Source organism: Eubalaena glacialis, chromosome 8, assembly GCF_028564815.1.
Source record: "Eubalaena glacialis isolate mEubGla1 chromosome 8, mEubGla1.1.hap2.+ XY, whole genome shotgun sequence".
Classification (NCBI taxonomy): Eukaryota; Metazoa; Chordata; class Mammalia; order Artiodactyla; family Balaenidae; genus Eubalaena; species Eubalaena glacialis.
In genome coordinates this window covers 57,057,377-57,071,997 of record NC_083723.1, presented here as the reverse complement: position 1 = coordinate 57,071,997, position 14,621 = coordinate 57,057,377, and the positions used below count along the sequence as shown (strand labels likewise).

Here is a 14,621-nt window from a genome sequence, read left to right as displayed (position 1 = left end):
GAAAACTCATTCCTGGTGCAGAGATTAAAGAAAAGAGGAAATGAAAAGGTGTAGGATAATTTTCATCCCCAAACTGGAAGATTCTGATAAATTATTAAATGGAATGGCAAATCAGATGGTCGCTTGGAGCTATAATGCGAACAAGTTCATTACATGTTAATGCATGAAACTTAAAAGCAGCTCTTTCGTCCTAGCCAAGGCGGAAAAAAAAAGGGGGGGGGGGAGGTCATTTACAGCAGCGGTCCCCAACCTTTTCAGCACCAGGGACCAGTTTCACAGAAGACAATTTTTCCATGCACCAGGGCGGGGCGGGTGGGGGTATAGTTCAGGCGGTAATGCGAGCGATGGGGAGCTGCAGATGAAGCTTCACTCCCTTGCCCTCTGCTCACCTCCTGCTGTGCGGCCCGGTTCCTAACAGGCCTCAGACCAATAGTGGTCTGCGGCCTGGGGGATGGGAACCCCTGATTTACAGGGAAAATGTTATGCTGTAGTGATAGTCACAAGTTTGGTGGTTCACAAAGTATTAGAATGGGTCCGCACTGAATGAATGTACAATATAGAGTACCTGGTTTTATGAATTAATTTTTAAAAAAATGACACCTTATAGAAGTACATTTACAGTTTTCAAGGTGTCCTAAAAGACATTTAGTTTCCTAGAATAGGACTTATCCATGGTATCTTAAACTACTGACTCAATTTTATAGAATGCATAGTTTATTCAGGCATTACCAGTACGTTTTATTCCCTAAAAAATCGTATATTGAAACCTTAACCTCCAATACTTCAGAATGTGGCTGTATTTGGAGACAGGGCCTTTAGAGAGGTACTTAAATCAAATCAAAGCCCTTAAAAGAGGGAATTTGGACATACAAAGAGACACAAGGGATGCGAGCACACAAAGAAAAAGACATGTGAGGCCACATCAAGAAGGGGGCCATCTGAAAGCCAAGGAGACACGCCTCAAGAGAAACGAAACTTGCCAACACCTTGAACTTGGACTTCTAGCTCTCAGAACTATGAGAAAATAAATTTCTGCTGTTTAAGCTACTCAGTCTATGTTATTTTGTTATGGCAGACCTAGCAAACTAATACACCAAGGCAGTATAACAGTACTCAGCAAAACAACAATTTATTTCCAAAACTTTAAAATATTAAAACTTATTAATAAAAAATTAAACGTAACAGTTATTTTGTTAGAGTCTACATTAATCAACTTCCTTTTAAAATTATCTGTCTGGAACAGAGAAAGATTACAAGTATTCACACAAAGAAAATTTCGCATTATACCAAATTCCCATAAATTCGCAAGTAAATAAAAAAAGAGATATATGAGCTATGTGATTTTTTTTTACACTGTATATCTTAATTTAATTTTTTTTTAACATCTTTATTGGAGTATAATTGCTTTACAATAGTGTGTTAGTTTCTGCTTTATAACAAAGTGAATCAGCTATACATATACATATGTCCCCATATCCCCTCCCTCTTGCGTCTCCCTCCCACCCTCCCTATCCCACCCCTCTAGGTGGTCACAAAGCACCGAGCTGACCTCCCTGTGCTATGCGGCTTCTTCCCACTAGCCATCAGTTTGACATTTGGTAGTGTATATATGTACATGCCACTCTCTCACTTTGTCCCAGCTTTCCCTTCCCCCTCCCCGTGTCCTAAAGTCCATTCTCTAGTAGGTCTGTGTCTTTATTCCCGACCGGCCCCTAGGTTCTTCATGACCAATTTTTCTTTTTTCTTTTTTTTCAGATTCCATATATATGTGTTAGCATATGGTATTTGTTTTTCTCTTTCTGACTTACTTCACTCTGTATGACAGACTCTAGGTCCATCCACCTCACTACAAATAACTCAATTTTGTTTCTTTTTATGGCTGAGTAATATTCCATTGTATATATGTGCTACATCTTCTTTATCCATTCATCTGTCGATGGACACTTAGGTTGCTTCCATGTCCTGGCTATTGTAAATAGAACTGTAATGAACATTGTGGTACATGACTCTTTCTGAATTATGGTTTTCTCAGGGTATACGCCCAGTAGTGGGATTGCTGGGTCGTATGGTAGTTCTATTTTTAGTTTTTTAAGGAAACTCCATACTGTTCCCCATAGTGGCTGTATCAATTTACATTCCCACCAACAGTGCAAGAGGGTTCCCTTTTCTCCACACCCTCTCCAGCATTTATTGTTTGTAGATTTTTTGATGATGGCCACTCTGACTGGTGTGAGGTGATACCTCATTGTAGTTTTCATTTGCATTTCTCTAATGATTAGTGATGTTGAGCTTCCTTTCATGTGTTTGTTGGCAATCCGTATATCTTCTTTGGAGAAATGTCTATTTAGGTCTTCTGCCCATTTTTGGATTGGGTTGTTTGTTTTTTTGATATTGAGCTGCATGAGCTGGTTGTAAATTCTGGAGATTAATCCTTTGTCAGTTGGTTCATTTGCAAATATTTCCTCCCATTCTGAGGGCTGTCTTTTCGTCTTGTTTATGGTTTCCTTTGCTGTCCAAAAGCTTTTAAGTTTCATTAAGTCCCATTTGTTTATTTTTGTTTTTATTTCCATTTCTCTAGGAGGTGGGTCAAAAAGGATCCTGCTGTGATCTATGTCATAGAGTGTTCTACCTATGTTTTCCTCTAAGAGTTTTATAGTGTCCGGTCTTACTTTAGGTCTTAAATCCATTTTGAGTTTATTTTTGTGTATGGTGTTAGGGAGTGTTCTAATTTCATTCTTTTACATGTACCTGTCCAGTTTTCCCAGCACCACTTATTGAAGAGGCTGTCTTTTCTCCATTGTATATTCTTGCCTCCTTTATCAAACATAATGTAACCATATGCGTGTGCGTTTATCTCTGGGCTTTCTACCCTGCTCCATTGATCTATATTTCTGCTTTTGTGCCAGTACCATACTGTCTTGATTACTGTAGCTTTGTACTATAGTCTGAAGTCCGGGAGCCTGATTCCTCCAGCTCCGTTTTTCTTTCTCAAGATTGCTTTGGCTATTCGGGGTCTTTTGTGTTTCCATACAGATTGTGAAATTTTTTGTTCTAGTCCTGTGAAAAATGCCACTGGTAGTTTGATAGGGATTGCGTTGAAACTGTAGATTGCTTTGGGTATTATAGTCATTTTCACAAGGTTGATTCTTTCAATCCACAAACATGGTATATCTCTCCATCTGTTTGTATCATCTTTAATTTCTTTCACCACTACCTTATAGTTTTCTGCATACAGGTCTTCTGTCTCCTTAGGTGGGTTTACTCCTAGGTATTTTATTCTTTTTGTTGCAATGGTAAATGGGAGTGTTTCCTTAATTTCTCTTTCAGATTTTTCATCATTAGTGTATAGGAATGCAAGAGATTTCTGTGCATTAATTTTGTATCTTGCTACTTTACCAAATTCATTGATTAGCTCTAGTAGTTTCCTGGTAGCAGCTTTAGGATTCTCTACGTATAGTATCATATCATCTGCAAACAGTGACAGCTTTACTTCTTCTTTTCCGATTTGGATTCCTTTTAATTCTTTTTCTTCTCTGATTGCTGTGGATAAAACTTCCAGAACTATGTTGAATAATAGTGGTGAGCATGGACAACCTTGTCTTGTTCCTATCTTAGAGGAAATGGTTTCAGTTTTTCACCATTGAGAACGATGTTGCCTGTGGGTCTGTCATATATGGCCTTTATTATGTTGAGGTAACCTCCCTCTGTGCCTACTTTCTGGAGAGTTTTTATCATAAATGGGTTTTGAATTTTGTCGAAAGCTTTTTCTGTATCTATTGAGATGATCATATGGTTTTTCTCCTTCAATTTGTTAAGATGGTGTATCACATTGTTTGATTTGTGTATACTGAGGAATCCTTGCGTTCCTGGGATAAACCCCACTTGGTCATGGTGTATGATCCTTTTAATGTGCTATTGGATTCTGTTTGCTAGTATTTTGTTGAGGAGTTTTGCATCTATGTTCATCAGTGATACTGGTCTGTAGTTTTCTTTCTTTGTGACATCTTTGCCTGTTTTGGGTATCAGGGTGATGGTGGCTTCATAGAATGAGTTTGGGAGTGTTCCTCCCTCTGGTATATTTTGGAAGACTTTGAGAAGGATAGGTGTTAGCTCTTCTCTAAATGTATGATAGAATTCGCCTGTGAAGCCATCTGGTGCTGGCCTTTTGTTTGTTGGAAAATATTTAATCACAGTTTCAATTTCAGTGCTTGTGATTCGTCTGTTTATATTTTCTATTTCTTCCTGGTTCAGTCTCGGAAGGTTGTGCTTTTCTAAGAATTTGTCCATTTCTTCCAGGTTGTCTATTTTATTGGCATACAGTTGCTTGTAGTAATCTCTCATGATCCTTTGTACTTCTGCAGTGTCAGTTGTTACTTCTCCTTTTTCATTTCTAATTCTATTGATTTGAGTCTTTTCCCTTTTTTCTTGACTACTCTGGCTAACGGTTCATCAATTTTGTTTCTCTTCTCAAAGAACCAGCTTTTAGTTTTAATGATCTTTCCTACTGTTTCCTTCATTTCTTTTTCATTTATTTCTGATCTGAAATTTATGATTTCTTTCTTGTGGGTCTCCTGTAGACAGCATATATACCGGGTCTTGTTTTTGTATCCATTCAGCCAGTCTATGTTTTTTGGTTGGAGCATTTAATCCATTTACATTTAAGGTAGTTATCGATATGTATGTTCCTATTACCATTTTCTTAATTGTTTGGGGTTTGTTATTGTAGGTCTTTTCCTTCTCTGTGTTTCCTGCCTAGAGAAGTTCCTTTAGCATTTGTTGTAAAGCTGGTTTGGTGGTGCTGAATTCTCTTAGCTTTTGCTTGTCTGTAAAGATTTTAATTTCTCCATCGAATCTGAATGAATCCTTGCTGGGTAGAGTAATCTTGGTTGTAGGATTTTCCCTTTCTTCACTTTAAATATGTCCTGCCACTCCCTTCTGGCTTGCAGAGTTTCTGCTGAAAGATCAGCTGTTAACCTCATGGGGATTCCCTTGTATGTTATTTGTTGTTTTTCCCTTGCTGCTTTTAATATTTTTTCTTTCTATTTAATTTTTGATAGTTTGATTAATATGTGTCTTGGCGTGTTTCTCCTTGGGTTTATCCTGTATGGGCCTCTGCGCTTCCTGCACTTGATTGACTATTTCCTTTCCCATATTAGGGAAGTTTTCAACTATAATCTCTTCAAATATTTTCTCAGTCCCTTTCTTTTTCTTTTCTTCTTCTGGGACCCCTATAATTCGAATGTTGGTGTGTTTAATGTTGTCCCAGAGGTCTGTGAGACTGTCCTCAATTATTTTCATTCTTTTTTGTTTATTCTGCTCTGCGGCAGTTATTTCCACTATTTTATCTTCCAGGTCACTTACCTGTTTTTCTGCCTCAGTTACTGTGCTATGGATTCCTTCTAGAGAATTTTTAATTTCATTTATTTTGTTGTTCATCATTGTTTGTTTGCTGTTTAGTTCTTCTAGGTCCTTGTTAAACGTTTCTTGTATTTTCTTCATTCTATTTCCAAGTTTTTGGATCATCTTTACTATCATTACTCTGAATTTTTCTTCTTCTAGGTCCTTGTTAAACGTTTCTTGTATTTTCTCCATTCTATTTCCAAGTTTTTGGATCATCTTTATTATCATTACTCTGAATTTTTTTTCAGGTAGACTGCCTATTTCCTCTTCATTTGTTTGGTCTGGTGGGTTTTTACTTTGCTCCTTCATCTGCTGTGTGTTTTTCTGTCTTCTCATTTTGCTTAACTTACTGTGTTTGGGGTCTCCTTTTCGCAGGATGCAGGTTCATAGTTCCCGTCGTTTTTGGTGTCTGCCCCCAGTGGGTAAGGTTGGTTCGGTGGGTTGTGTACGCTTCCTGGCGGAGGGGACTGGTGGCTGTGTTCTGGTGGATGAGGCTGGATCTTGTCTTTCTGGTGAGCAGGGCCATGTCTGGTGGTGCGTTTTGGGGTCTCTGTGACCTTTTTATGATTTTAGGCAGCCTCTCTGCTAATGGGAGGGGTTGTACTCCTGTCTTGCTAGTTGTTTGGCATAGGGTGTCCAGCACTGTAGCTTGCTGGTCGTTGAGTGGAGCTCGGTCTTGGCGTTGAGATGGAGATCTCTGGGAGAGCTTTCACCATTTGATATTACGTGGAGCCGGGAGGTCTCTGGTGGACCAATGTCCTGAACTCGGCTCTCCCACCTCAGAGGCACAGGCCTGACACCCGGTCAGAGCACGAAGACCCTGTCAGCCACACAGTCCGTTCCAGGCTGTTCTTGGTGCAGGTGACAGAATGGAGTATAAGAAAGATGAGGTCCTTGCCTCAGAGAGCTCACGGTCTCATGGGCAAGATGGGTAGGACAACCTGGAATACAAGACAGCGGAGCAAGGGAAGTTCTCAAACTCAGGAGACGGCCCCTTGGTTACTTAAATCGAGCTCTGAGAAGCAGTGGGAGGCTGGCATGTGATCTGGGAGGAATGTATGACATCAGTAGCACCGGTGATGATCTGAGCCAGGCCAGGGGTCGGAAGACTTTTTTAGATTGCTGGTTTGTTGTAAAAGGATATAACTCAAAAACAGCCAGATGGAAGAGATGAATAAGGCAAGATATGGAAAAGGGCATGGAGCATCCATGCCCTGTCTGAGCATACCATGTGTTTGCCAACCTAGACGCTCCGAGCTATGTGATTTTAAAACAATATGAAACAGGTAATAATAGAAAAAGTAAACAAAGCAATTATTTCTTCAATGTGGGGCAGAAAATTCTTTCACCTCTACAAACAAATCAAGCTAAACATGAAGAAAAGATCTATTCAACAAGAACAATAGAACAGTTATGTCCAAAGTTATTAATTTCCTTATGAATATAATTAAAAACAGTCCTTTTAATATGGGCTTAAAAGTGTTTAGAGACCAGGCTTAACCTGGTCTCTAAACACTTTTAAGCTATTAATAGTCTATCTCACTCTATTCACGAAGTATTTTAATGAGATTATCATGGTGCCAACCATATATTTTCCACTACCCTAATTGAAAAATATACTTTCTGATTACTTAAGTAGCAAAATGTCATTTCAAAGCTTTAGTCCACCCAATCAAATGTCACCGTTAATTATGATTATTTTATTGGCTTAATAATAATTGTTTATTTTAAAACCCTGAATGAAAGATTCTCATGACTTAAAATAAATTTCACAGAACACCTATTCCAATTTATCCTGTGATAAGTTATTTTGTTCTAAGTTAAAAAGAAAAGAATATTTAATAAAAAATAAAACAGAGAAATAATTTGTTTACATTCGTTATGTTTAAGAGTCCTCATACTTCTATGAAACAAGAGGGTTATATTTGGTAAGAATTAAAAACATTATTTGGTTAATGTTAAATTTAATTTAGATTTTGGTTCTTCATAACTTAATGGATCAAGGATTTAACTGCTAACACTTAGAAAAGGACGCCATTTAAAATAACCATAGCTTTAAATTATACTGCCAAAAACAAAACCACCAAATGCCTTCCAGTGATCCCCATCCCTACTTTAAACCAAACCCAAATACCTCTGCAAAGCACAGCACATACACACACTCTTAAAATCAGAAATATACACTTATTCTAATTTTCCAAGGTATACCACTGATATTTTGTCACTAGTCCACAACGGTTAGGACTGGTTAAAATTTGATTTATTGGTTAAATGTGCAAAATCATTATAACATTCATGTTGCTTATAAAAAAATTCTTACCTTATTTACTTAGCTTTGGTCAATACCTTAGCATCACTCAGAGCTACTTAGAATCAAACATGGAATCAAGAAACAATGTAAAGTACACAAACTTTAAAAACCTCATTACCTGTTCGGTGATCCTCATGTGGAAGTCGTGGAAGTCACTATAACGACGGTAGGTTTTCCACATCTCCTCACTGTTTAGACTGCGCCGGTGCACAGTGATGGCATATAATGCGTACGTCTTGCCATGATCATTACAAACGCCTGCCACAGCATATGGGTCATAGTCAGCATATACTAGTCATTTAAAACAAAATGAAGAGGAACAAAAGACACAGAAAGGAGGAAGATGAAGAACAAAAACAAACAAAAAGGAGAACATGAAATGAAGAAGAATTTGAAATGACAGACTGAGACAAAAGGATGTCACCAAAGGATAAAATAGATTCTCATCCTCTGTACTCACATCCATAATGTGTTATATATGACGGCTACATTACAAAATAACCTAAAAGTTTATGATGATACTGCCAACCACACAGTGACGTCTACTTTGGACTCTCTTCCCAATGAGCTTTTATTTATTATTAGTTATGATAACACAGTACCACCTCATAGTATAGTATTAGAGTCTCTTAAATTTAATAGAAGAAAAACAACAGAAACAAAATAATAACCTTCTGTACTAGCCTTCACTATTCAGCTGTAACTCGAAAGCTTTTTAACTGAACAGCAAGCAAAAGCTATAGGATAAGATCTATCTGCTCTTTTGGCAAATCTCTTTCTTGTTTAAAATATTCAACAATTTACAAGTGTAATTTATTCTGAAGACTGTTCTAAATAGTCATTTTCCTACTTAATTGACACAAACCATCCAAGTCAGGTAGTCTCGAAAATCAAAACCTATTCCTATTTTGTACTAATCTTAAGTAAAAAGACGTATTTTGAATCATTTTGTCTTTCTCATGTTCCATTTTTCCCCCCTGTGTTGTATTCTATTCTAGGTCATCTCTTCAGGTCTCTAAAAGTTTACTGAGTCTCCACTCATGTGTACCTGGTCTGTTTCTTAACTCATCCACTCACCTTAATTTCAATAACTAATTTTTTTTACTTCTATAATTTTATATGATTCTTTTTTTATAGTGTGGTATTCTTGCCTCGTTTTATCTCTACGAATATTTTTAACAGACTCTTGGGCTAGGAAACCCTGTGGTACACAACCACTTGAGGATGGCTGAATCTAGACACACCGATGTCACGATACAAGACAGGCTTTCAATTTCATATGGGTGATAGATACCATTCCCAACCATGACCTTGACATTCTTTGTTCTTTCCTCTGACAGTAGGCTAAGTTCTGGTTCCTCTTTCACATCAAGCCACCCTCTGTGACTCTGGGCTTTATGCAAATGACTGTGTTCCAGCTTCTCCTTGCCTTAGCCCATCCTGCCTCTTCTAAATTTGAAGGCATACAAATGCTGTGAAAATCAAGACAGCAGTCTTCATGCTCCTATAGGCTCCTTGGCTTCAACTCCTCTTCATTTCCCTAAATTTGCTTTTCCTCATGGCCTATTACACCTGTAGATTTCCCCTTTTAGCTATTTTTATTCTATTGTTTTCAGCCCTTCGATGTGTGAGAAGCAAGATTTCCCACAGCAGTTTAGACTACCATGTTGACCAGAAGTATAAACTGCTCTTCTAATAACAGATTATACTGATCCATAATTACAAAAAAAAAGTGGCCAAGCTTTGGAGCTGACTAAATATTTGTATTTTGTATATAATTAGGCAAAGAAGGGTCCGTGCAGCTTCTTAGTAAATTATTTTAATAATATAACAGCTACAAATCTATACTGGCAAATGTAGTTGGACAGAAACCTCTCCCAGCCTTTCATTAAAATTTTTCTAAGATTTGCACTTTCTATTCAAAATTGTCCTTCATTCCCTTACCATCTAACATCAGTGTTCCTGACTTGACAAAATAGAAGACTAGGGACAGACTTGGGTCATCTTGCTGTCAGAGGCTTTAACTCTAGTATTCACTGTTCCCCTCTTTCAAATATCCTTCACTCGGAGACCTATGTGGAACAAAGTGTACAACAATTTTTCATCACACTAGAGAACCACCATCACTCAACAGAGTTAGCAAGGCAACAAGGGAATGGCTTTACCTGTTGTGTTCAAGATAGGTTTGGGAAAGGATAATAGGAAGCAGGGGCCAATTAGGCAGCAAACCATAACCAATTAGGAGTTAATAAGAACAAGGAGAATAGCAAGAAATAGAAACGGGAAGAACAAAGGAATGTAAGAAAGCATTCTAAAAAAGAATAATCAGATTTGTCACAAATTGATAGGCAAGGGAGATCATGACTAGGATGCATGCACAATAGGAAGAACAATGGGGCTATTATAAAAGAAGCACTAAGACAGAAAGGTAATTTGATTTTAAAAGATAATGAGGTTACATATATTTTGAGATGATGGTGAGATATTATAGTGGAAATAACAGGTTTTGTGTGCATTAGGACAATGTTACTACTCATAACAGGTGATGTGCAACCTCTTTGTTCCTAATCCATAACCAGACAAGGAACTAGGATCAGAATATAAATAAATCTCATCACTAAGCACATTGCCTAACTTAGCCAATATTTTTTAAAACAAGATTTCTCAGTGAAGAAGCCAGTACACTGTAGTCCATGGATCACTCCTTAAATAGCACTGCACTGGACTCTTAAGTTCTACTTTCCGTCATACAGATATTAAGGACATGGGATCCAGACTCAAAGAGACTCTAGAGCCCAACTCGGAAAAGAAATCTTTATTGAACAAACACTAATATATAATGCCCACCATGTAATTACGAATACAGTTAATTAGTCCCATAACAATCCTATGAGGCAAGTATTATTATTTTTATCATTATCATTAATATCCCATTTTACAGATGAGGAAATTGAGATACAGAGATGTTAAGGAACTCATCCAAGTTCACCCAACTATTAGGTGGAAGAGCTGGGGTATGAACCCAAGCAATTTGGACAAAAAGTTGTGCTCTTAACCACCATACTATGCTGCCTCTTTAGTGTTTATACATAAATTTGTCTGACAGAAATTACAATTTATTAAAAATACTTAGTGTTATGCTTCCATATCTTTTAAGAAGCTAATAAATACTTGTTGAATGAATGGACAAAGCAGCTAGAAAACTAGAACTCTCAGAGAAGAGAAAGATCCACATAAGAAATATGGACATTAGTATCTTCTTCTACACACAAAAGTTTAAGGACTTAAAGAAAGAAATAAAACGACAAATTCTAAATGTTTGCACTTTAACAAAGGCTTTCATATTTAGAAGACAACTCAACAAAGAGGATAGTTTTTTAAAAGAATTTTAAAATTTTAAGGAAAGAAAAAGTGAGACAAATGTATCAAAAGCTAGAAAGAAACACAAGACCCTCTCGTTTTATTGACAAGAGTGTTATCTAATGACCTTTAAGAGCAACGTATGCACCAACTATTTGTAAAACGTAAAGGAAAAACTGAAAGAGCAATTATAGATAACTTATTACAGAAATCTGGCAGAAAACACAATGGAAAATTAGACTCCAGCTCCAGTGAAAAGTCAGAAAACAAGATCTTAAAAAAATAGATGCAAATGATCTTTTTAAAACTACACTTGTACTATTAAATCTCTTTTCAAATTATCTAAATTATAAGTATGAAATTGAACTGAGGTATTTATCTGTACGTTTATACTTCAGTATGTAATCTGACAAACACACTCCTATATTGTAGGAATAGTGAGAAGCCAGATAAGAAAGCCATCATTGGCATTATCTAATAACCCAATAACAATGATGGAAATTATTTTTTTCCTCAGTTCACTAGCCACTTTGCACATATGCTGATTCAGTCATGAATCTCACCTCATCCAAGCATTTCTTGAACTTCTATAAACTCCTATATCAAAAAGCTTCATTTATCCAGATATCTAATCTGACTTTGCATGTATGAAAATATTAAACTAAAATCTGCCCCAAGACAATTTAATAAGAATTATGCAGACAATTATCAGCTAGACTCAAAGAAAAAGAAGATTGGTTTCAAAGTTTATTAGCCATGACAAAATGCTTAAAATTTAACCTTTTTCAAATGATAACAGTGACAACCTTAAGAAAGGAAACACCCATATAATAATAAACATCATAGAATTTAATGAAGAACATGCTACAGAAAAAAAGTAATTTGAAAACATGACTACAGAACAGAAAAATGATTTATAAAAATAAATGTGGAAAATAATGTAGGAGTAGTAATAGTCAATAGTTTTTAAGTAATAATTAAACCACAAAGTCTCTTACCAGTGTCTGAAATGTAAGCATGAAGTTGTACTGAGTCATCAGAAGATACATTTGAAAGGTCATCTAAAGACTGGGTGGTGGTGGGGGGGGGGGAATCAGAACACAAAATTGTTAAATTTTACAGGAAAAAAAGTGTTAAAGAATTCTACATCATATATAACATTACTCATCTTTGCCCTATGTAAGCTTTATATTATTTGTATCTTCCCCCGCAAACAATAATCCTATTTATACTAATAGGATAGAGAGAACCTAAGATTAAGAAACTATAAAACAAAGTAATTTAGTAATCAACTTAATACATCAAATTATTTCTTCCTTCATTACCTGCCCACATACTATAATTTGCTTCTTCTCAATTATATATATTCAATACATGGCAAAAAAAAAAAATGTGGATAAAAATAAGCAGACATATTCTTAAATCAACATTTTAATTTTAATGCTGAAATATACTAGCGTCAACTTTGTATTCTTTAACTTAACACTTTTGTTAACTTAGAAATAGTTTTAGTTAATTTAGATTCCTTATCTATAAAATGAGAATAATCGTACCTACATCAAAGGGTTACGTGAGGACTAAAGGAAAAGACATGTAAAACATTTAGAAGACTGCCTAACACAAAAAATGTTAGCCATTATTATGATTACTTACTAAATGAAGTGAATCTACAGTTTAAGATATTTTAAATAATTAATTTTCAAAAATTATTCCATAAACAAAAAGTATTACTGATCGATTCAGAATAAATCTTTTGTAACTATAGACTTTAGCTCTAAACTTAAAACTTTTTTGCTACATATCCATACACCCACACATACACAGAAGGGAACATAACGCATATAATGAAGGCAGACTGTAAGGAAAAGAATTAATACAACAGACTTGAAGTTGCTCTCCTTAGAAAGAACTGCTTGCAAGGTTGGCCCTTGGACAATATCTGGGAAATTAGATTTAGAAAAGGTTCCCACCATTCCCTAACTGCTAAGAGTGGCTCACTCTACGTAAACTATCTGTACAAACAACGTGGTTTATGCTGAATACCTGCTTTCCTTCTGGGAGTCATTTTAGTATATGCTAGGCAGAGGGTGCCTGTGTGATCTGCCTCCAATAAAAACCCTGGGCACTTAGTGTCAGATGAGCCTTCCTGGTGGCAACATTTCACACATGTTGTCATATTCACTGCTGGTGAAATTAAGTCTGTCCTATGTGACTTCCATGGAAGAGGATTCTTGGAAACTTGTGCCTGGTTTTCTCTGGACTTTGCCCCATGCACCTTTTCCCTTTCCTGATTTTGCTTTATATCCTTTCGCTGTAATAAATTCTAGCCGTGAGTATGACTATGCTGGGACCTGTGAGTCCTCTTAGTAAATCAATGAACATAGGAGCGGTCTTGGGGACCTATAACACACAGACATTATATGATTCAGACATATTTTACACTTCGAAAACCACAGGATTGAATGAACTTTGGAGTATTAATGTGATATTACCAGTTATTACTAAGAGTCATCTAAATGACTTAATTGAAGCCATGCATATGACATAAAGCCATTTAAATTAAGCAATTACAGTCCAAGAAGAAAGCCAAAATTCTATCTATTAAAGACTGATCATCAGGAGAAGCAAAATTTGATAATTCCATACAGATTAACCACAAACCAAGTGGGAGAACCATTCAATTAAATTAGGTCTAGTCCAGGCTTCACCACTGATACCTTAAGAGACTTTAGCCATATCAACTAGTCTTTCCTGTTTCTCAGCTTTCCCAATGTTATAATGGTGTAATACCTGTTCTACAACTCTATCAGGATATAAAGTGAATGAAAATACTTTGAAAAGAAAGTGCTCACCTGACCTACAATAAAACATTTTGACAGAAACAGCACGACCTTTCTTTTAATATTATTTTTACATGAAAGATAGAAGCCCTAAAGGAAATGGAATATTCTACAAAATTTAAGATTGTTATCTACTGTAATCTTCTTCTAATTACAAGCTAGCACAGGGAATATAAAACAATCACCTTTTTCAAAAAAACATTATTATTATTGGTAACCTTCCCTTGCAGGTAACATTTAAAAAGCTAAATGCCGCTTACTTATTACTTTAAACATGTTAGCATCTTACATACTATGCAACCCAGAAGTTGTTGAAAAACTCTGTATAATATATAAATGTCTTTTTAGCACATTTAAAATATGCAAGTAATATTATTTTCATTAAATATGATTTAAAAAATCCAATGAGATATCTCTTAACCATTAGTCACAGGTACAATGCACATGTAAACATCAAGTAGACTACATAAAGTTACAACTGGTGAAACAGTAACTACAGAACTACATTGTGATTTAGAACTATAAGTATTGATTAGTCATAGAAAACTGTGATTTCAAAACAAGTGCATTAATGCTGTCCTGAAATAAAATCAGTTTGTAAAGTAATTCTTGGGTTAAGATTCTTGAACTCCTTGCCAAAAAAAAAAAAAAAAGTGTTGTTTTTTTTTTAACACTATGCTAAGATAAAAACCAAAAATTCAAATTTACTA

General features: G+C 35.9%; 1 protein-coding gene across 5 annotated transcripts in view; it reads right to left on the bottom strand.

Moving 5' to 3' along the window:
• Positions 1-14,621, bottom strand: part of SNX13 (sorting nexin 13) — a 141,650-nt gene that overhangs the window by 31,717 nt on the left and 95,312 nt on the right. For 3 of the 5 annotated variants that reach the window (XM_061198523.1, XM_061198522.1, XM_061198524.1), the window contains exons 17-18: positions 12,070-12,139; positions 7,830-8,002 (exon numbers count right to left, since the gene is read on the bottom strand). In XM_061198523.1, coding sequence (XP_061054506.1) covers positions 7,830-8,002; positions 12,070-12,139 — 243 coding nt within the window. The remainder of the gene's footprint in view (positions 1-7,829; positions 8,003-12,069; positions 12,140-14,621) is intronic. The other 2 variants (XM_061198521.1, XM_061198525.1) reach the window with 1 other exon arrangement.